The 24,554-nt window shown below is 32.5% G+C and overlaps 2 protein-coding genes and 1 pseudogene across 3 annotated transcripts; 2 read left to right on the top strand and 1 right to left on the bottom strand.

The window, feature by feature from the left end:
- The first annotated feature begins 924 nt into the window (after nucleotides 1-924).
- LOC121206262 (uncharacterized) lies at nucleotides 925-2,982 on the top strand. Of its 2 annotated transcripts, none has more exons than XM_041077074.1 (2): nucleotides 925-2,530; nucleotides 2,746-2,982. In XM_041077074.1, exon 1 carries the CDS (start codon nucleotides 925-927, stop codon nucleotides 1,894-1,896), a length of 972 nt encoding a protein of 323 aa, XP_040933008.1. In that variant the 3' UTR covers nucleotides 1,897-2,530; nucleotides 2,746-2,982. The 2 variants fall into 2 exon arrangements, with proteins under 2 accessions (XP_040933008.1, XP_040933007.1); XM_041077073.1 differs by having other exon boundaries at nucleotides 2,737-2,982.
- An 11,311-nt stretch (nucleotides 2,983-14,293) lies between these two features.
- On the top strand, nucleotides 14,294-16,126 carry LOC107935186 (AT-hook motif nuclear-localized protein 23-like; annotated as a pseudogene).
- A 1,626-nt stretch (nucleotides 16,127-17,752) lies between these two features.
- LOC107896546 (beta-amyrin 11-oxidase) lies at nucleotides 17,753-21,138 on the bottom strand. The gene is made up of 7 exons (XM_016821741.2): nucleotides 20,989-21,138; nucleotides 19,571-19,702; nucleotides 18,750-19,485; nucleotides 18,578-18,667; nucleotides 18,424-18,502; nucleotides 18,285-18,321; nucleotides 17,753-18,201 (listed from the first exon to the last, which is right to left on the bottom strand). Exons 1-7 carry the CDS (start codon nucleotides 21,069-21,071, stop codon nucleotides 18,108-18,110), a joined length of 1,251 nt encoding a protein of 416 aa, XP_016677230.1. The 5' UTR covers nucleotides 21,072-21,138; the 3' UTR covers nucleotides 17,753-18,107.
- Between the last annotated feature and the right edge of the window lie 3,416 nt (nucleotides 21,139-24,554).

Raw genomic sequence — 24,554 nt, 5'->3', positions numbered from 1 at the left:
TTCAAGCCATTACATTTTTTTTTCGTCGGATTTGTGGTCCCGAAACCACTGTTCCGACTAAGCCTAAAATCGGGCTATTACAATGGGGATGATGATGGAGATAGATGGTGGCCCATGTAGCTGTACGTCCCGAAGTTTCACGACCCGCAATCAAGAACATCACTAATATAATAATAATATATTCTTCATCCAATTTTTCTCCTTTCGAATCTCCAGCTTCCCTAATAACATCAATTAGGTCGATCTTTGAGTTTGGGTCATTACGTTTCCTCTCTCTCTTTTCACCCAATACGCCTTGAATCTCTTTCACCTGCTTCTTCCTTGCCTTGACTACTTTATGGTATGCAAAACCAGGGATGTTAATAGGAGTGCAAAATAATCCAGAGAATAAATCTGTATAAGACTTCTCCATTGATGCGATAACAGTATCGTTAGTTGCATAGCCAAGGAACATGGTCATTATGACTTTGAAAGCAATCTTATTCATCTCATGGAAGAAAAGGATTGGTTCCTTCATCTTACTACATTCTTCCAATGCATTGGTAACAATTTCTTCAACACTCCCTACATGCAATGAGAGCGGCTTGTTTCGAGTGAGACTGCTCGTTGTTAGCCTGTAAAATTGCTTGTGACCCGAACCTGATATGTAATCCGATGGCATTCTGTTATAGTATTCACAATACACATATGTTTAATATGTAATTAGATAAGTGGTTAGTCGGTTAGAATTTGTTAGGCTATTCTGTTAACAACAATTTAGGCTTCTAGTTCCTATATAAACATGTATTCTAGCCAGTGAAAGGGCTGAGTTAAGATTGTTACTTTGAGAATATTACTTTGTTTTCTTCTACAGATTTGCTTCTAAAGAGTATCTTGATTCTTTATTATTCTTTCATGGTATCTTTCGCTTGGTGATCCTTGGGCATGACTACCACGCACTCTGCTGACTCTGATTCTGCGGAGCTCCATGGCTCGACCTTTCTTAGTGATCGGGTGGTTACGACTTTCCCTTGCCATGATGTTGTGAAGTTGGACGAAGCCTCGTTTGTGCAGTGGCAGCAACAAATCCGACTTATCCTTCGAGGCTATGGTCTGTTTGGCTTACTTGATGGCTCATTGACGGCTCCGACAAGGTTCATTCAGTCATCCGATAGAGGTCTTGTCGTCAATCCCGCTGTGCTGGTTTTTGATCAGCAAGAGAGCTTGCTTACTTCTTGGCTTCTCTCCACCATTAGCTCGTCTTTCTTATCCTCCTTTACCAATGTTAGGACTGCTCATGATGTGTGGCTCATGGCCAACAGTCTGTTTGCGGCCGATTCAAGCACGAAGCAGTCGCAATTGCGACATGAGCTTCACTCCCTTCGGAAATGTAGTCTCTCGGTTCACTCCTATGTGAATAAAATCACTAGTTTGTGTGCTTTGCTTGCAGCCTCTGGATCTCACATCTCGGAGGCTGAACGCTCGGCGGTTCTTCTAGTCGGCCTTTCATCTGATTTTGACTCGATTGTTTCGTCTGCTTCCCTCTCCTCGAGCCCCTTGTCGTTTCAACGTCTTGTAGATGCCTTGATTGAATGCGAAGCTCGACAGGCGCGGTCTGTCCAAGAGGTACTGGTTGCTGCGAATACAGTGGAGGGCCCGTCCCTTCAGTCGATGGACAGTTCGTTTCGTGGAGGAGGTCAGTTCTCTGCTCATGGTCGTGGACGCTCGTTCCGTTCCTGTATCCAATGTCAGATCTGCAGTCAATTTGGGCATCTTGCACAACACTGCTATTATCGTTACCATCGTGATGAACCATCTCTGGTTGATGCGTCGGCGCCAAGAAGGGGTGGTTTTGTTCCTAGGACAAATGGGAGAGATGATGAGCGCATGAAAGATATGGGGTTCGGTCAAAATTAGGGGATTGCTGGTCAAAATTGAAGGCCTCACTCTTGGCCGAATTATGCAGGTGCTAGCTGGGTCCCACGTGAGACACATGTTGGGGCTGGAACTTATGGTTTTAATCCATTTGTTCCACGTGGTGATGGGCTGCCTACTAATGTTGACCAACCAATTTATGATCATGGGCATGCAGTTGGCCCAAATCAAAATGCTATGGGAATTAATCATGGTGATACATCCTTGGGCCACTCCTCTGGTCAGATAGCTCCTCGGTCACGTGGGCCTTGTGAGCCAATTAAGGCTCGTCCACATAATGGCATGTTTGTACCTGAGCCGTCAGCTAATTGTGTTGGTGTTGACCAGTCGTGACAGACTGTTCATGAGGCCCCGTGGTGGACAAAACCACGAGCTCGTGTGTTTAGTGTTGATTCGTCACCATATCCCTCGTCTCAGTTTGTTGGGCTTCCGCCTCGGGTTTTTGAGTTACATGCTTCGGATTACTCTGATTCTACGCATTATGATTCGAATTTTAATTCCACTAACTTGTATGTTCCATTGCCAGTAGGGAATGCGTCCTAGTGTCCAGACTCAGGGGCTACCCATCATGTCTGTCGCACTGATTCTGATTTGCATGGATCCACTCCGTATTCAGGTAATTCTTCCCTCTTAATGGGTAATGGCATCTCCACTAAAATTACGTCTATTGGGAATACTGTTATACCTACGACGCAGAAGTTACTACGTTTATCAAATGTGCTATGTGTGCCGAGTATTCGGAAGAATTTATTGTCTGTATCTAAGTTCGCTACTGATAACAATGTGTTTTTTGAGTTTCACCCCTCCTATTGTGTGATTAAGGACATCCAGACATGGGAAATCTTACTGCGGGGCCAAGTTCATGATGGACTATATCATTTCTCGGTCAGTTCGAGTAGTTTGATTCATTCTGTTAATAGTGTTGCTCTTCAAAATTGTTCTCCAAACACTGATGTTTTTAGTTTGTGGCATAAACGACTGGGTCATCCAGCTGATACTATTGTAAAAAATGTTCTTGCTAGTTGTCAAATTTCTTGCAATAAAAGTCACCTTACTGGTGTTTGTGTAGCTTGTCAGCAGGGTAAATCACATAAGCTACCTTTTTCGCGATCTAATACTAAATATGTTGACTTGTTTGAGTTGGTAGTCTCTGATCTCTGGGGACCTGCTGCTGTTCCTTGTGAAAGGAATCTCTATTATGCTTCTTTTATTGATATGACTAGTCGATTTACCTGGATTTATCTGATGAGTCGGAAATCTCAAACTGTAGAATGTTTTAGTCAATTTCAGAAGATGGTTTTCACTCAGATTGGCAAGTATATCAAGCAATTTCAAAGTGATTGGGGCGGTGAGTTCCGTGCCTTCTCTTCTGTCTTAGCTAATCTGTAACGTCCCCTAACCCTATACCGTCACCGAAACAGGGTTACGAGACATTACCAGTCAGTACAGTCCAATTTCGGTCATTAATTAAAATAAATATTCACACACATCCTAGTTTTAAGATGTCGTCCTTTTAATGGGCCCTCGCGGTCTAATATGAACAGTAAATTCAATTCGGGACTAATTTAGAATCACTACGAATTTTTAGTAAATTTCAAAATTCATACTACATACCGTTGCCAACCATAATTTACTCATTTCATCAATACTTTTACAACCTAAATGACTCTCATTAAACATCTTGGGTATATGCCATTATCAATACTCAACATACTTTACCTTAATGAATTCGGGATCGTCCTGGGATGCTGATTCAACGTACTATCTTTACTTAACCTGCACACAGAAACAAACCGTACGCTGAGTATGGTATACTCAGTGGTATTTCTATAATTCGAACAATTAATAATATAACAAATACTTAAGATCATAATAACAATTACAATTATTCAATTATTTATTCATAGATAAATTTCAACTACTTACCATATAAATTTTATACAAATCATATAATAAACACAATAACATAATTGTTCAATTCTTAACTAAATCCATTATTATTTACTTCATTCTTTCACTTACTACTCGGTATAGCTTTCCTTAATTTACTCACAATTCAATATCATTAAACTATATTCAACTATACACTTATCAATCATATTCCATTTTAATTCATTTCAATAACATTCAATTTCATTTATATCATATCAACTTACTATCCCTGATAGCTTTCAGTATATACATACGATTCATATATCTCAAATCACATTTCAATTCATCAAGTGGCATCATATATCATCAATTCGAACTCCAATCATTTCATGAACCTTTGGTTCATATTTTCAATTTCATATCTAAATTTTCAATTCTCAATTCAATTTCTCGTTTCATTTCAATAGCTTGATCAATCAAATTTATTCGATTTATCTTTCACTTATTTACCCCTATTAACAAACCCGGACTTTGACGGATACACGGATTCCAACCCAAACACACCAGTACGGCACATTGTGCCTGAAACGGTACATAGTACCTGATCAGTATACGACACATAAAGTGTCTAAAACGACACACGAGGTGCCTGATACGACACACGAGGTGCCTGAAATACGACACATAAAGTGCCTGATCGATAAAGCCGGCAAATTCCGTACACTTTCAGATCCTATGGCATGCCAATTATATCTGACTTAACCCGACTAGTTAATAGGGTATTTCATTCACTTTCTCAATTTAATAATTCTTTCATCAATATCTCATTCAGATAATTACATATATTTACCCATTTTCACAATTCATACAATTTCATTCAATTCAACAATATATTTCAATTATTCACATTAATTCATAATTCAATACAATTCAATTCATTTTTCAATATCAAATATTCAAATATCACAATCTCATATATTCATACCAATTTCCTCATATTTGCAATCAATATATTTTTCAATATAACATTCATTCAATATTCAAATTTCTACATAAATCATATATATTATATAATTCAATCAATATAAATTCAATCAAAATAATTTTAATCAATATAAATTCAATAAAATAGATATTCATAAATCAATTCAGTATAAATTTATCACACACTAAATCAATTCATTTCAATTATAAAGACACAATACAAATAATTCCCATCTTAATTATTTATCATAATATTTATCCAAAATTCAATTATCATAATTGCATAATATCTCATTCACACACACACACACACACACACACATATATATATGTATAATTCAATTTAATTCAATCAATATAAATTCATCACATACCAAATTAATCCATTTCCATTATAAACACAATAATTCTCACTTCAACATTTATTAAATGCATTGAATAAAAAAATAAATAACAATTAATAACTAGGTTCGGATTATAGAAATACAAACCGTATTTTCTCGAGCTAACTCCCTTTGTCTTTGCCATTTTTTTCCTTGCTTAGCTGAGGTTTCCCGAGACAACATTAGCTACGGGAATTAAAACAATTCATATTCGTTAATTCACTACTAATTTATATCTAATTAATACAATTTTTATTCAATTTCTACTTTAATTTCAATTTAATCTTAACTAGATTCACTTACTTTTTTCTATCTCAATTCATACTTCATTTCTATTCAAATTTTGTCCAAACTCATACTTAACTATTAAATTTCCAGCATATTTTTATATTTTCGAATTTATTTCCATTTAATCCCTAAAACTCAAAACTTGTAGCTTAGTTTATGATTCAATCCTTTTTTCAATTCCAATCAAAATTTCTATCAAATAAACCCCCAATTCCATCATTTTATTCAACATGAACCATACTTAGAAATCTAATGACTTTCAAAATTTCTACTTAAAACAAGTAGTATTTATCTCTAGGATTCCAAAAACTCAAAAATCATAAGAAAAGAGGCTAAATTGACTTACCAAATTAACTTGGAACCTTTAAAACCTTATTTTTCCCTTTTTCTTTTCTTCCTTTCTCCCTTCTTTGTTTCGTCCCCTGCTATTCTGTTTCTTTCCTCTTTTTATTCTTTTGTTTCTTTTATATATATATATATAATGACAATAATAACTATAATAAAAATCTATTTAATAACAAATATTTATTTAACACTTGTACCAATCATTTTTATACACTTGTTTTTCTTCTTCTTTTTTTTATATATATACATATATATTTAATAATTTAATAATATACATAATTCAACAAAAATCTTGATTTTTCTTCCATTCACCGCCTTATTTCATGGGTATGGCTTAATTGCCATTTTGATCCTTTTATTTTCTATTACTTTAAAACTAAACTTTCACATTATATTCAATTTAATCTTTTATCCAATTATCCTTAATTAAGCTAAATTTACTTAATTAAACTTTAATTAATCACTCACTTAACTTCATAAATATTTTTTTTAATAAATATTTTCTAATCCATTTTTCAGAAACGGTGACCCGAAAATACACTTTTCTAATAACCTTAAAGTTTGGGTCGTTACATCAAGGGATTCTTCATCGGGTTTCCTGCCCCTATACGTCTGAACAGATGGTGTTGCGGAGCGTAAACACCGACATGTTATCGAGACTGGTATCACTCTTCTGGCTCAAGCTAATCTACCAATTGACTACTGGGGTTATGCTTTTTGTAGTGCTGCTCATCTCATTAATCGTTTGCCCACATCAGTTTTAGAAGGGAAGACCCCGTTTCAGTGTTTATTTAACCGCGCTCCAACATATGATCATCTTCGGGTGTTTGGTTGTTATTGTTTTCTATACCTACGACCATTTGGTAACCACAAGCTCGAGTTTCGGTCTCAACCGTCTACGTTTCTGGGGTATAGTCCGCATCATAAAGGTTATTTCTGTCTCACGCCAAATGGAAAGGTTATTGTTTCTCGTCATGTCATTTTTGATGAAAATAGATTTCTATCTTCACTATCTACTACTTCCAGTGATCAGTTACCTCTGAATACCACTACGTATGTACCAGTTGTTCGATCGTGTATTTCTAACAAGATTCGTCCAGACCCTGTTGTTGGGACTTCTGTGGATAGTTCTAATGGTGATAGCATTCAGTCTAACTTTCCTGCTACGGGTAGTGTTTCTCCGCAGAGTTCCACTTCCAAATCTACTGTTCGAGAAGAGGTTCCTTCTACTATAGTTTCTCCTACTGCCCCTCCTGATGTTTCTCCTGTCTCTGCTATTAACAAGCATGCAATGGTGACAAGATCTAAAGCTGGGATATTTAAACCTCGAGCCTTATGTGCCGACAAAGTTGAGGTTGAGCCATGTACTATTGAGGAGGCTCTTAGCCATCCAGACTTGCAACTAGCCGGTCAAGCTGAGTTTGATGCCTTACTAGCTAACTTGACCTGGGAGTTGTGTCCTCTCCCATCTGGCCGGAAAGCAATCGGTTGTAAGTGGTTGTTTAAGATCAAGAAGAATCCTGATGGGGCGATTAGTCCTCGGAAGGCACGATTGGTTGCCAAGGGGTGCTCACAGGTACCTGGTTGCGATTTTAAGGAGACATTCAGCCCAGTAGTCAAACCTGTTACCATTTGACTCATCCTGTCAGTTGCCGTGACCAAGGGCTGGCATCTTTGGCAGGTTGATGTCAATAATGCCTTTCTGAATGGTGATTTAACTGATGATGTGTTTATGCAACAACCTCCTAGCTATGAGCAATTTGGTCCAAATGGTGAACGGTTAGTTTGTCGGTTAACTAAAGCTTTGTATGGCTTACGGCAGGCTCCTTGGGGTTGGTTTGACAAATTAAAATAGTTTCTCGTTTCTGCTGGGTTTACGGTATCAAAGTCCGATGCTTCATTGTTTGTTCGGTTGTCTTCTAATCATACTATCTACGTTTTTGTTTATGTAGATGATATTGTTATCACTGGAAGTTTAGTTGATGAAATTAATTGTTTTGTTCAAATGCTCCACAACCAATTTGCTCTAAAAGATATGGGTGAGCTTCGTTATTTTTTGGGCATTGAAGTTAGTCAGTCTTCCTCAGGTAGTATTCACCTATGCCAGCGAAAATACATCCGTGAACTCCTTGCTCGTAGTTCTATGACGAATGCCAGAAGTGTTCATACACCGATGATAACCTCTTCTCTGCTGTCTAAAGATGAAGGTGAACTTCTTGCTGATCCAACTGAATATCGTAGTATTGCTGGAGCTTTTCAGTATATCGTTTTGACACGACCAGATATTGCTTATGCGGTTAATCGGGTGTGTCAGTTTATGCATGCTCCCACTACATTACACATGGTAACGTTGAAACGTATTTTGCGGTACTTATCTAGTACACTGTCTCATGGTTTGGTCTTTCGAAAGTCTGGTCGACTGTCTTTGGTTGGCTATGCCGATGCAAATTGGGGACTTGATTTTGATGATCGTCGGTCTACTAGAGGATATTTTGTGTATTATGGTGATAATCCTATTTATTGGTGCTTTAAGAAACAACAAGTTATTTCTCGCTCTACCGCCGAGGCTGAATATCGGAGTTTAGCCGCAGCTGGTAGTGATGTTACGTGGCTGGTTTCCTTGTTGACAGAGTTAAACCTTAGTTCAGTTGATCTTCCGACAGTGTGGTGTGATAATTCTAGTGCTGTTGCTGTTGCAGCTAACCCGGTCTTACACTCTAAGTTCAAACATGTTGAACTTGATCTATTTTTTGTTCGGGAAAAGGTCGCTCGTGGTGAGTTGGTTGTTAGCGATGTTCCTGCATGTGACCAAGTGGCGGATGTTCTTACAAACCATTGTCCACTTCGATGTTCACTCAATTTCGTCGTCGTCTTCGGGTCGTTCCACTTGAGGAAGTTAGGTGAATGTTATAGTATTCACAATACACATATGTTTAATGTGTAATTAGATAAGTGGTTAGTCGGTTAGAATTTGTTAGGCTATTCTGTTAACAGCAGTTTAGGCTTCTAGTTCCTATATAAACATGTATTCTAGCCAGTGAAAGGGCTGAGTTAAGTTTGTTACTTTGAGAATATTACTTTGTTTTCTTCTACAGATTTGCTTCTAAAGAGTACCTTGATTCTTCAGTATTCTTTCACATTCCATCCAGAACTAGACTTGAAAGAGGGTAACCAAGTTGAAATTGCTCATCATCTGTCAACACCTTCCTACATAGCTCCGGACTACAAACTATGATGCTTGGGTTCCGAAACAAATTGGTCTTATAAATCCCTGTTTCACCGTACCTGGATGGCTTCCATGTTAGATTTTTTTAAAAATATTAAGAAGCCTAATTATGGTAGAGACTTAAACCTTCGTTTCAAATTGTTGATAAAGGATTCTGGAATCTGGGATTTGTAAGCTCTTACAAAAGACCACATGTTCCTGATCAATGGCCACCCCATACCACCGGGAGGGAGAGAGTTAAGATGTTGTTCCCTATTTAATTTAATCCTTTAAAAAATATAAAAATTTAGATTATTAAAATGATAAAATTATATTTTTATTATAATAAAAATATACAATTTAATTTTAATCCCACTTGTATTAAAAAAAATTCCAATATTTTAGAATAAGTAATATACGTTTTACCTTTGAGTTTGAAGAATAGGATTTTGCAGGTTCCTGTCCCGCCCAGTTGGTTTCTTAAGGAATCCAAATGAAAGAACAAATGTTCCCACAATTACTGCAACAATCAACCACAAGAAAACTAATACCATTTCTTTAATTCTCTATATTTCCGCCCTAGTATTTGCCTTTGAGTTTCTTTGTTTACAGGAGATCAAATTTATAGTATAAAGTTGCTCTCAATCATCTTTAAAATTTAACTATTTTTTTTATTAAACTCAAAAATCAAGTGTTAAAATAATTATATTGATCTTTTAATACAAAATTATATGTATTTTTCATTCAAAATGGGATAAATATTAAAATTATATATAAATTTTGGTTTAATGTGTAATGTTATACATTAGTTTTAATTTTGTGTAATTTTATACATGACATCCTGATTTGATTCAATATTCACAAATATCTAACATCATTGGCGATATAACACTATTTTATATTTATATATTTCAAACAAAATAATTAAAATTATCTAATATAAAAATAAATTGATATATTTATTTCTTTAAATATGTATAATTGAATCAAAATCAAAATTTTATATACACATTTAAACCAAAAACAAAGTTTAATGTGTATAATTACACAAAATCAAAGTTCATGTATCAAATTACATATCGATTAAAATATTTTTTATATTTATCCCTAATAAAATTAATTCAAGATTTTACAATAATTGAATTAATGAATAATTGACTTTTTTTAATAATTACCATGCACAATTTTTCAAAATATAACCCACATTTAAGGTTTATTTCTATAAGAAAAAAAGCCAGAAAAGAACAAAAAATTTATGAAAAACATTAAGATGGATGTGTGGTCTAAGATATGTGACACTTTAGCAATTAGACTGCACCTATGCGAGGGTTTAGTGATTAATGAGAGTAAATTAGTGATTAATTTGAATACGGCTCGTAGCATGCCCTACATTGTTGAAAGTATTTAAGAGATCTTTGTATTATACAAATGTATTAAATTAATTTTTATATTATTAAATAGATCAATAATTAGAATAAAGTACTTAAATTAATTCATGATATTATAAAATAAAGAGATTAAAATACCTGTCAGTAAAATAAAAAAATAAAAAAAAAATTAAAGAAGGTGTTTTTAGTTTGACTTTGTAAACTAATTAATGGTGTGTCCTATCTAATTTTTAATATTAAAAGCGATGTTCAAATATTGAGAATGTGAAAATATTAAAAATTGTAAATAACATAAAATATAAAATTTATGAATGATTTAATTATAAAATTCAAAAGTTATAAATAACATTTTTGTGAAAATATTAAAAAATAATATAATTGAAGAACGTAAAAGTTGTGTCACATCTCGAAAACTGGGTTAGAATAAATTGGATTAGTGAAATCGAGATTGATCACGTTCCGATTTTTGAGTTAAGATTGTGAAAATTTTATCAAGTGAAATAATTTGGTTTAGTGGTTAAGTGTTGTGTTAGTGTGTGTGAGGTTCTAGATTTGAATAATTTGTTTATTAATTTTGTTAATTTTGTTTCAACCCTTATCTTTGGACTTCTAACTTAAATATTATTTTCGTTCAACTGTTAATAAAAATGAGCCTGCTGGTTTAGTGGTAAGATGTCAACTTAGAATTCTGGGGTTGTGGGTAGTTTCTGAAAGATTTTTCTTCTTTTAAAATATATATAAATAATAAAATATTTTATTTTATTTTATTTTATGTTATTTTTGTTTCCCAAAAATCCCTCAACAGTTTCACATGGTCTTTTTCCTCTCTTCCATCCTTGCTGCCCAACCTATTTTTTTTCCATTCAAGTTTTTGTTTCCTCTTCCTCTTTCCTTCTTTCTTTTGATGCAGTAAGCCACAATATTGCCAATTGCTAGTGGTTCCTTAAGATTCCATCCTTTGATTTTTCGTTCTTTATCTTTGAGATTTTCATCGTGGTGGTCGGGTATATTTTGGAGCTCCGATAAGGTTTCTAACTGTTGGAAGAGGTGTGAAGTTTTGTTGGTTGGAATCAATTTTGTTTTGAATTAACTGATTTTTGTTATATGTTCCCATCTAGGTGAGCATTCGCTAGTGAATAATCCTTCAGCGGATTAAGTAATCGTTTGATTGCTGTTATAGGTGAGGGATTGAATGTTTAAAGTTGATTTCCACTCTTGTTATAGTCCGTTATAAGCGATTGTGGTTGAATTAATACTTTTAATTTGGGTTTGCGTTATTAAAATTGGTCGTTTAAATACTGATTTTAGGTTTTGAATATCTTGTTGTTGGATTGGCATAAAAAAATATCCAGGTAAGTAACGAAAAACTCGAAAATAGTGAACGATGCAATGACAAAAAACTTACTGTTGGCGTCACACGGCTGTGTGGTAAGCCGTGTAGGTCACACGGGCTGGGTTATTTGAGCCGTGTGGGCCACACGGGTATGTGAGCCTATTTTTTGAAAAATTTCCACCTATGTGTAACACCCCCTACCAATATTCCGAGCCTAGAATAGGGTACGAGGCATTATCGAACTTAATATGATCAATCATGTAAAAATCAGCCATAAAATTTCTTTTAAATTAAAAACTTTCATACATATATTTAACGTCCCTTATATGGGCCTATGGGGCCCAAAACATACATTCAGGGTGGTTCGGGACCAAACCGTAAACATATGAAATTTTTGCAACAGTTAGAAAATTTTCACACTTTGGAAAGTCACACACCCGTGTTTTCAGCCCGTGTAACTCTCTGTTTATAACTTCATCACCCTTGTCAGTCGTACACTTCATATAAATAACAAGAAACGTGTATGGGCTCATTTCTCATTAAATTTCTCATATATATACACAATTTCACGTTATGTAATCATACAACATATATCAGCCATATCTCTGTAATCTAAATATATTTTTATAACAACTTATCTTGATTTCATACTGTTTCATATTTAAGCTTAAATAACCAAAGTATTTGAAATATCATCCTTATGCAAATAGTACACAAGAGGTATATAATTCCATAATTATGAATAAACACATTTATCAAATATTTTCCATATTCATATACCAATGTCTCATGTCTCCATATATCAATAACCATCATTTTCATGAATTTCGAGTTCAATTTCATAATTATTTGTCTCGTGTTCAATTTATTCCATGTCGGAACTTTATTCATTAATACGTTTGAATTATCAATACATATGGACAGTACATTCAAGATGAACAATTATATAATCACAAATGAATTCATTTATCAACCAAGTTCTATACTCATATCTTATCAACTCGTACTTCCTGTATCACATAATTCCATGTAACACTGACCAAACTTTGTCAAATTAGTGAACGTCTTACGGAATTGAGTACTTCGTTTACTCGATGTCATAGCCCAGCTATGGTCTTACACGTAATCACATATCACATATCGATGCCATAACCCAGCTATGGTCTTACACGAATCACATATCTCACTGATGCCATATCCCAGATATGGTCTTATACAGTAGCATATATCACACCGATGCCATATCCCAGATATGGTCTTATACGGAAATCACTTGTCACTTGTAGCCGAAGCTACCACTATTCACTGATCAGGTAGCCGGAGCTAACATTTTTCATTGATCAGGTAGCAGAAGCTACCACTTTTCACTTATCAGGTAGCAGAATCTACCACTTTTCACTGATCAGGTAGCCGAAGCTACCACTTTTCACTTGTCATTTGTCCTTGATCAGATAAGTGTAGCCGAAGCTATTACTTATCACTTTCACTTATCCTTGATCAGATAAGTGTAGCCGAAGCTATCACTTATCACTTGTTGCCATGGTCCAACTATGGTCTTTTCCTTCAATTCATCTTGTCACTGAACTGAAATGCTCAATTTGATCATTTATTCAATTTTCATGCTTTTACATTATTCACGATTTTATCATTAATACATATGAAATAACACATCATGAAATTCATAAAATTAACAAATAATCACTAAAATTTAGCCATATAAACTCACAAGTACAAATTTTGTATTATAACGATAATCATAATTTCATAATAAATATTCCACATAAAACATTATATCATCTCTAATCCAACACTTATCGATTATAATCGGGCAGGTGTTTAATTTATACACGAGTCATTCATATATTTTTCCTCCTCCTCCTCCTCTCCATCCACATCCTTGGTATAAATAACGCAATTGTAAGTAACCTTATCCATAATTTTCACTAATTACTTATGTGAATATTCAGACTATCCACCCGTGTCGTAGTCACTAAATTATTTATATCTGGAGCTACGGAACTCAAAATTAAGATCTTCTAATTTTCTATGAAACTAGACTCATATATATTCTTACCATAAAAATTTCATAATTTTTGGTTTGGCCAATTAATACAGTTTATTCATTGAAGTCTCCCCTGTTCTGCTGTCTGACAGTTCCGACCCTTCTTCACTAAAAATTAATTATCTACTCGTACAGGATTTGAATGATGTTCCCGTTTGTTTATCTTGAAAATAGACTCATTCAGAATTCTAAACATATAAATTTAAGTCCCTAATTATTTTTATCCATTTTTTGATGATTTTACAAAGTCAGAACAGGGGAACCCGAAATCATTCTGACCTTGTCTCACAAAATTTATCATATCTCATGATTTACAATTCCATTGAACATTTTATGAAAATATAAGTTCCAAATATGATATTATCCCTATTTTTTGGATAACTAAAACAGAACACATTGCCAGAAGAATGGAAGCTGGGTCTCCAGGGTGAAAGCCAGATATCCTAACCAGTGGACCACAATGGATGATATTGAAAATTAAAGAAATTTTGAGTTGAAATTTGGTCAATAACAAAAGAATGAATCTGAAGACAGAAGAAATTTGGTTACCAAATAACAAAATAAACAAAATTTGAGTGCGAAGATGAAAAGCAACAGGTAGCAGAGAAGACTATCAGGTTCAGAAATTTGAGTTTTTAACACAACATGGTCTCTACAAAAGTATGTTTCCTTATTTACATTGATATGGAGAGAATCACAAGCGAAACAAATCCACATTAGGTGTAAAAATCACACAACACTACAACAAGTTCAGTTCTAGAAATCATTAACAGCCACTGTATGTATTAAAATATCCATTACAATTTTGTCTCCTTTAACCGCCATGGTTCCCAAGCACAACAGGAGGCACTTGAGCATCAGGAGACGTATCGGATATCGAAATCAGTTCAGACCTATATTTTTCAGCCTTGTCGATTGCAGCCACAGTGCCATTTGCGCCAACTACGATTTTCAATGCATGATCTGAATTTGGATCGGTATCAGGTACAGAATAACATATCGCAATAAGCAACTCGCGAGCTAGCTCCTGAGTAAATTTTGTGATTTCCCACCTTGCATCCAACCTATTTTTGGTTTTCATATTATTTAAACTTTAAGGATGAGAAAATGATTGCAACCTTTCAGACTTAGTCCCCCCTCCCTCTCTTCGTCCTTGTTTCTTTCCCTTTTCTTGCATAGCAGTCCTTCTCCTTGTCTTTTATTTTCTTTGAAAATAATATAAAAAAGCACTAAAACCTTTCTCTCCTCATTTCTTCGAGCCCCCAAACAAGCCCTTCCCTTTAATCTAACTCTTGATTTATTATATATAATTTCTTTAAGAAAAAAAAACTATTTTAATCCATTATTTTCCCTTTTTTACGGCTGCCCTTTGTTGCTTTCGCATGGCGGGTCTTGATTTAGGCACTGCTGCTTCTCGCTACGTTCAACATCTTCAAAGACCCGACCTTCACCTCCATCACCAACCTGAACCTGAAGATCACGAAGTTTCAAACAATCGTCACGGCCAAGATGATGATGTTTCCCACCAAGCTCTGGATTTAGTCAACGGTTCCCACTGAGCTTGTTATAGCCCATAGGCTCAGGGGTCGTCCACCAGGTTCTAAAAACAAGCCCAAACCTCCGGTCATCGTCACTAGGGAGAGTGCAAACACGCTCGGGGCTTACTTACTGGAAGTTGGGAGCGGCTGCGATGTGTTCGACTGTGTTGCCAACTACGCTCGGAGAAGGCAAAGGGGAGCGTGTATACTGAGCGGGAGTGGTACGGTGACCAACGTCAGCATTAGGCAACCAGCTACCGCTGGAGCTGTTGTTACCCTTCATGGCAGATTCGAAATATTATCACTTTCGGGTTCGTTTTTGCCGCCGCCAGCTCCTCCAGGCGCCACCAGTTTGACAATCTTTTTGGCCGGCGGGCAAGGTCAGGTTGTTGGGGGAAATGTGGTTGGGGAACTGATGGCGGCTGGACCTGTTATTCTCATAGCATCGTCGTTTACAAATGTGGCCTATGAGAGACTCCCTTTGGAAGAGGATGATGACCAAATGCAGATGCAAAGCAGCGGCGGCGGCGGAAACAATGGTGGTAACATGTTTACCGATGACGGTGCTGTCCCAGGTGGGTTGCCTTTCTTCAATTTGCCACCCAATATGCAGCCTAATGTCCACTTACCAGTTGAAGGATGGCAAGGAAACTCAGGTGGTACATAGCTAGGCCTGGGTTAGATTTTAGGTTTTGTTTTTTTTTAATCTTTCCTTCTTTATGGGATTTTTGGAATCTATGATTTGTGGAAATGGTTCTACAACTTTGATCCCCATAAGAAATAGTTTGAAGATGAATTAAATAACTTTTCTTCACTCTCCTGCTTCCATCTTTACAATTTGCTTTATACATATTAACCTTTCTCCTATTTATTATCTCATTCACTTACAATATATATATATATATCTTTTTCCTATTACATCAACATTGTACTTTAAAAATGACTTTCCAAATTAAATCTTGTAGGAGTTTGGTAGCATATCATTGTGTTTTTCTTGTATTACTTTTAGGAAATTGCATTACATGGGGTTAAATTTTTATTTATGGGAAATGAAATTCGAAATTGGAGAGATAAATAAAACGGATTTTATCTTCATCTATTGCGTATGTATATATAATTTAAATAGAGAAAAAATAGAATAGAAATATAGAGTTTTGCATCTTTCTATATCTCTCAAAAATCTTATTTTTACTAATAATCCTTTTTCTTGGATCAGATTCTAATGAATCGAATATTTCGACAATTTATAATAAACTCTTTCTTTATTAAATTCAAAAATTCAAATTAAAAGACAAGAACAATAGAATAATAAAAAAATAAAAATAAAGTAAGATAATAAAGAAAGTGGATTATCTTATCATACACCTATTTTATTTAATTTAGAAAGATGGGCAAGTCCTTTTACTTAATTCTACTAGTCATATATTATGCATACAATTGTAGATTTAGTGCATATTATCCAATTTGATTATTCTAAGTCACTATACTTTTTGGATTTTGAAATTTCGATCTTAATGCAAATGAGAGCTATTAGACTATTGATTGGATTTTTAGTGAGTAATACAATCGTATTTGTTTACTTAGATTTTGTTTATTATAGAGAGATGGCTGCTATACACCTATGACAACACTATTATAGAAAGTTAACCGTTGTAAACTTAATATAAAATTCATATAATGAATTTCCACCAAATAAAGAAATTGAGAATTAGGTTCATAAAAGAAAGAAAATGAGAATCAAATCAACAAATTTTAAAAGATGTATAGAAGGTGCATACGTTATTGCTTTTATGTATCTTTATTTACATTCTGTCACACGATTAATATAAAATTCATAAATCTAACAAGTTCAATTAACCAATATGAGTTATTTAAATTAAATAATTTATCACGAGTAATTAAATTCAAGTAATCTAAGTTTATGATATTCTAAATTTATAGTAGAATATTTAATTAAGGAGCTTAATAGTTTTATTGAATTAATATATTTAATTTCACTCATTGAAGATCATTTTTATTTAATAAAATATGATTAATAGATTTTTTTACATAAAATTTAATCATTTTATTGAAAAAATATTTTAATTAAAATCATTTTCATTTAATAAATGATAATTAATGGGGTTACTTATATGAAATAGCTATATATAGTTTCATTTAAAAATTTAGACAATATTTTGTTATAAAGAACTAATTTAATAAAGAATGTACTCCTTAACTATGGATATTGTTGTTATAAGTGAAAATCTATTATAGAGAATTAAAATAAAACACAAAAAAATCGGTTCTCCAAAAGACTTGACTATTATAGTGAAATATTGTTATAGTTGGTGGCTGTTATAGAAGAGAAAGGATTGTATGAAACAAAGATATTGCCCCTTTCCAATAGTTTTATGCAACATCATTAATTTTATCTTGAATTTTAGGATTTTAATTTAGATTGATGAAAATACTGATGTAGTATAAAATTATTGAAAAAGGGATACAGATGACATGACGTCACTATTTCATACAATCTTTTCCCGTTAAAGAGAGGGTTGACTGCATGTGGAATAATAAGTTGACATGGCTTTACAGTTTACTCATGATAATATGTTTACCAAATCAAATTTTGGAAATAAGAAAACTTAAAAAATTTAACAATAATCCTTTGAGTAAGACCAGAATTTTAAAATTGGCACCTAGAACGGAACACATGTTTGTCTTTTTTATTGCATAGACTGTGTTAGCTACACTAAAACTGGAAATTAGAAGCTGGGAATCTTTTTATTATGAACTAAAGTAGTAACGCATAATCAACGGATCTTAATGATTTTGGTAGGACAGTTGTCGACTGGATCTGGTGAAGGGAAATAATTAACAGGACCTCCTGGATTAAGTTGTACAAGCCTGCATATTATGAAAGTAAAAGATTTTAACTTACACAGTGACCTAAAATGTACATTACTAAAAAGAAATTAAGCCAAACTCACTTATAGTTGAGGTCAGCTCCAGGACAGGTACTACTTCCTGTTGAAAAGGGTAGAAAAGCCTTTAAGGAACATATTAAAAGCAACTCTAAAACTGGTTGTGAGACAGGAGAAGATATGGTGAAATTATAGAGAAACTAACCATTGAGATAAGTTACATTTTTTGCTTCTCGAAAGATTGAAAAAATATTTGTGCGTATTCGTAGTGTCTCATTAATCACCTAAAAAGTTATACAACAATGATTTCATATTTGCAAGTGGAAATGATTGATAAACATATAAATCTTAATTCTAACCTTGGATAGATATTTCATTTGTTTAATTTCGGTGAAGGTTAAACCTTTCTGGGAAGAAGGTCTTCTTTTCACGATTTCCTCTTGCTCTTCCTGAAAAATTGGAATTTGAAATCCAATAAAAAAGTTAAAACAGATGAGTTGTTTTGGGTAAAAGACCAAAATCCCATTTCACCTTGGCCTTGTGCAACAGATGGGGATGATTATGGAGATAGATGGTGGCCCATATAGCCGTTCGAGATGTAGTTTCACGACCCGCAATGAAGAGCCCGATTAATAAAACAACAAGGTGTTCATGGCTCATAGGTCTACCATCCTCATAATCAGCTTTCTCCAAAAAGTCGATTATGCCTGTGTTTGGGTCGGGGTCATTACATCTCCTCTCTCTCCTTTCACCCAATACACCTCGAATCTTATTCACCAGCACCTTCCTTGCCTGGACTGCTCTATGATATGCAAAACCAGGGATGTTAATGGGAGTGGTATGTAATCCATAGTATACTTTTCTATAATACTCCTCCATGGATGCAATTTGATTATCGTCAGTTCCAGAGCCAAGAAAGATGGCTATAATGAGTTTGAACACAAACTTATTCACCTCAGGAACGAAAAGGATCGGTTCCTTCATCTTACTCCATTCTTCCAGTGTGTTGATAACGATTTTCTCAATGGTCCCTAAATGCGATGAAGGGGGTTGGTGTTGATTGAGAACCGTGGTCACTAGCCTGTGAAATCGCCTGTGACTAGACATGTAGTCGAATGGCACATTACCCAGAATCAGATTTGAAACAGGGTAGCCCCATTGAAAGTTATTGTCATCTGTCAACACTTTCTTACATAACTCCGCACTGCAAACTATGATGCTTGCCTTCCCAAACAAATGGGTCTTGTAAATCCCTGATTTACCGTACCTGGATTTGCTTCCATGTTAGTTCTTTTTCCTTTAAAGAAGGTTTTTAGTTTGGAGATTAAATTAAAGCAGGGTTGGCAAGAGACCTTTTCTTCAAATTGTTGATGAAAGATTCTGGGTTTTGGGATTTGTAAGCTCTTATGAAAGACCACGTATTCCCAATCAATGGCCATCCCATATCACCTGGAGGGAGGGACTTAAGCTGCTGCTGCCTTAATCTGTTCACATTTTATCATTCATTAAATTTTCTAGTGAAAGGTTAATTATCACTTAAAAATTCTAATGGTCCTTTTTGATGTGCAATAATATTAGTTCTGATGACATGAGAAGCTGTCATGGTTGGGTTGGGTTGGGTTCAGGTAAGATATATATAAGATGTTTAAATCAATTTTTTTAAATTTTGATTCGATATGCTCTAAAAAATGAGTTTACATTAAAATATTATTAAAAAATTATTTAAAAACTATATTAACGTTACATTAAATAATAATATATATTAAAATATTTTAATTGTTGTTTTAGTGTTTCAATATTATATTGATCATATCTTCCTGTCAGATACATATTTCAAATTTAAGTCAAATGTATTTTAAATATGTTTCATGTAATATTCGAATGTGCATAAAGTGACGTCTAAACTAACAAAAAGAATTGATTAAAACAATATTAATATTTTAAACATTTAATTCAAATATTTTAAGATATTTTAAAGATTTGAATTGAACTTTTGTCCTTAATGTTAAAGTAAGTACAACCCAAATCTTTTCAATCAATAAGAAGAGATGATAGTTTGAACGCTTTCTCCATTGGGGTGTCCGTCTAGAAAAAAATTAGTTACTTGCGATATAGTATGAAACGGTTGAGTTAAACCAAAAAAACTATTTGAATCAACTGTTAAAACAATTGAGTTAAATTTGGTCTTTAACCTTTTAAAAAGAGTCAAATTTGATCATTAACTTTTTGAAACAGAGTCAAATTGATTTTTTAACTAAAATACTAACTAAAATGCTAAACATTTAAGCATATGGCAGCCCACATGTACCTCATGCTAATTTTTTAAATTTTGAATTTTTAATATTGTTACAATTTTAAATTATTTATTAACATGACATAAGAACAAATAATGTCGCGTTAGTATAAAGTACACGTAAACCACCACATGGATTTTCATACCAACGTCATTAAAAAATTAACATCTTAGACTCTTTTTGAAAGGTTAATGGTTAAATTTAGCTAAAAATAAATGAAGGCTAATTTGACAAAAAATAAAAATATTAAGGACTAAATTTGTGATTATGTCGAAAAATATATTGAAAAGAATCCCTAATAGATTATTATTTGACTCATGTCTATTTTTGTAATATTGGATTTTAGTTTTGATATTTTTATTTTATTTTAGAAAGAAATAGTTTGTTTAAGTTTAATTAAATTAGAAAGATGAATTATAGGAATAAAAAAATTGAAACAAAAAATAACTGGAAACCAAAACTATGGAAGGATTTACCTCTCATAAGCTTTCTTAAGGAATCCAAATGAAACAACAAATGTTACCACAATTATAGCAATACTCCACAAATCTAACTCCATTTCTTCACTTCTCTGTGTTTTGGGTTTTCAAGTATAGGAGCTCTGATTTATAGTACAAAACTCATAATTAAGTGCATCCATAAATATTAAAATTATATATCTAACTTTGATATATATAATTTTTTTTTACAATTATATATATAAAAATAGGTATTTAAAAATATAAAAATGTTATATTAAATTATTTAGTGGTCATAATATTTAAATTTAATATAAAAACCTATATTTACTAATTAATAATTAAAATTAAGTTTAAAACTATATATAAAAATAGAATTTCACACAATCTACTGTTATATTTACATTATAAAAATAATTTCAAAATACTGTTTATTTAATTCAATCTAATATCAATTATCATGTTTTATTAAATTAAAATTATATATTATTATATTTTAATTTCCTTATCTTATTATTAATGACACGTTATAAAATTTAGGGAAAAATTTAAGAAATATTTAAATGTAATTTAATTAAAACATATGTATAAATAAATAAGGAAAATTAGTTATATTATAAAACTATTTAATACGCTAGTAATAATGAAATTTCAAGTATAATTATGTTGTTTATATAATAGTAAATCTTTACTTTGAAATTTATTTATTTCATAATTTTAAATTTTAATATAATATCTTATATTACTTTTTATGTTTTTAGATAAAATTAAAATGATAAATTAAATATTTAATTTTTTAAAATAAAGAGATAGGTTATTTATGTAAGTTTTTAAAAAATAAAATAAAGTCAAACTTATCGTTTTTAGGTCTAATAAGTAGTTATTTACATATTTATCTTATTCATATGTTTTTATTGAAAATTTTGCATTAAATAAACATTCAATATGATTACCAAACATATTTAGACCAAAATTTTGCATAATTAACGCGTAAGACATTAGTGATTAATTGAAACCGGCTGCTCATACTAAAGCCCGCCAAACCTGCTTCTTATCCTTTTTACATATTTTTTCCAAAATTATTTTAAATTAAAAATCTATATAAACAGTATTTTAAGCATAATACAAATAATTATATTTTGTATATTAATGATCAGCATTATCTGGTGGGTTAATCACATATCTGTTATGGCAACTTAATTGCATTTATGGTGGCTTGACCACACACATCTGTTCTGGCAATTTTGCTACAATATGATGGTTTGACCACATATATTTGATCTGCAGTTTAATTGCAACTCTGGTGGCATTGTCCATGATTATCTGTTAGTGTGATTAGGTTGGATGAGTTCTAAGGAACTTTATTTTGGTGTGTGGCGGAGTTGAGTAGAAAGTTTTCTAAAAAAATTGCATTATGTTTTTCTAAAAAAGTACCGCATTGAAAAGCATTCTTAGTTTTGCTCAATTGATCGTTATGAAACTCTTAGTGAAACTCTAATTTATATATTATGGTATGCGTGTTCTCTGTTTAAGTTCAGTTATACACTGAGCTTTATAGCTCACCCCTTTGTTTCATCTCTGACTTTTCAGAAAATTATTGAGTTTAGGATCAGACGACGTACGGGAGTTCAGATTATTTCTCAGTTATTTTAATGAGATGGTTTATGTTTTTAACTTTTCTAGACTTTTTGGACTAGAAGGTTGTTTTTAGACTTGGTTTTGGTTTTTGTTTGTCCGTCGATTTTTTTGGTGTTTTAAAATGAAATTGCAAAATTATACGATTTATCGAATTAGAATTCGGTTTCAAACCAATATTTTGAACATTTTTCGCTGCAAAATTAAGTAATCACTCAACTATTTTTTTGTAAATAAATAAATAGTTTTTAACGAATATTTTCCTTAAAACTGGAAATGATTTGCCAAAATAGATATTTTCAAAACACACAATTTTGAATTCAAATTTTGGTTTTAAAGTAAGTGTTTTCCAAACTTAAGTTTTTTTAAACGTTTCTGAGAATTTTGTCAAATTTTATGCTTTTGAAACACACACTTGATTTGATTAAATCAAAAGTTCCTTAACGAGCTATTGTAATCTCTCCAAACTCGGCCGTAATGTCTAGGCTAAATTTGGGGTGTTGCAAGTTTATTCTGATTTAACCTCAATTGGGGGAATTCTTCTTAACAGATACAACAAATGGGTTCTTGGATATAATCGACTTGTAGGGCTTTTTTCTATTTTATATGCTGAATTGTTGTCAAAATTTATGTTTTAGATGCTATTGATAAGGGATTTGAAAGAGTATTTATCTTTTCAGACAGTCTAAAGGCGGTACAAACTATTCAAGCGAGTGCTACTAAAGTATTGAATTTCACTTTAGTTAGAAGAATTAATCTACATTTAGCTAAATTGTCACTATGAATGATACAAAACGATTCCAGAGGTTATAATAAAGAAGCTGATAATCTAGCTAATATGTGTTAATAATAATGGTAGTACTCAATTTTTTGTTACGCCTTTACAGGGGCTTGGATGTACGTTTTATATTATGAGGTTTCATTCATCAAAAAAAATATAATTATTAATCATTAAAAAATGGATTAAAAACAGCATAAATACTAAACATATAACACTGTTTATAATCATTAATAATAAAATATTTGTATTTATTTGTATTTCAATCTGATTAAACTCATGCTTAAGATTGCCTGTCTAATAGTCTCTTTGGATGTATGTTTACTTTCAGTACACTACATTTAACTTTCTTTTTATCTCACGCTATAATATATTATCTCACTGCTATTGCTATTTTTATGTTAATTGTAAGTAAATACGCCGTTCATCCAAATAAACACTAAGACTCGATTACTTTACCTAAATTCATATTTTTATCTAAATCTTATTAAATTTTAAACAAATAATAAATAACTCATAAGTTCAGGTAGAAAGTTGTTGTATATGCTACGCTAAAACCGTGGACCTTGACGCCCAAAGGAAATTTATTGGCCTATATTGGCTTCGTTAGCTGTTGCTTTCCTATTCTAAACAATTAGCATATATTTAAAAATATTAAAAATGAAAGTTGAATAAATTCATTAATTATTTGGACCCAATATCAAGACATTGGTAAATTACAAAAATAGTTACTGAATTATGCTTTTAGTTTTATTTTAGTCACACAACTAATTTTTTGATGTATTCGTTAATTTCTTTGAAATTAAATATTTTAGTCACTCTCTCTCTAATTTCATTAGATGAGATAGAGTGACGAAAAAATGATGTGGGCTTTTTTTATTAGTCTAATAACAAATTTAGCTATCTAATCTTTATACATTCTATCAATTTAATTTTAAACATAAAAAAATTCAATAATTTAGTCCTCATTATTTACAAAATTTGTCGTTTTTGTTCAAATTTTAAAAATTTCAATAAATTTAACCTTCAATATTTACAAAATTTATCAATTTAGTTCTAATTCTGAAAATTTTAAAAAAAATTATTAAAATATAATCGTTTTTAGCCATTGAGCTCATCTTTTAATTTTTTGGGTGAGCTAAAATCAAAATCAAAACAGGGAGCGTGTCAC

The sequence above is a fragment of the Gossypium hirsutum genome, chromosome A09 (assembly GCF_007990345.1).
Source record: "Gossypium hirsutum isolate 1008001.06 chromosome A09, Gossypium_hirsutum_v2.1, whole genome shotgun sequence".
In the NCBI taxonomy this organism is placed as follows: Eukaryota; Viridiplantae; Streptophyta; class Magnoliopsida; order Malvales; family Malvaceae; genus Gossypium; species Gossypium hirsutum.
This window is presented reverse-complemented; position numbering and strand designations above follow the sequence as displayed.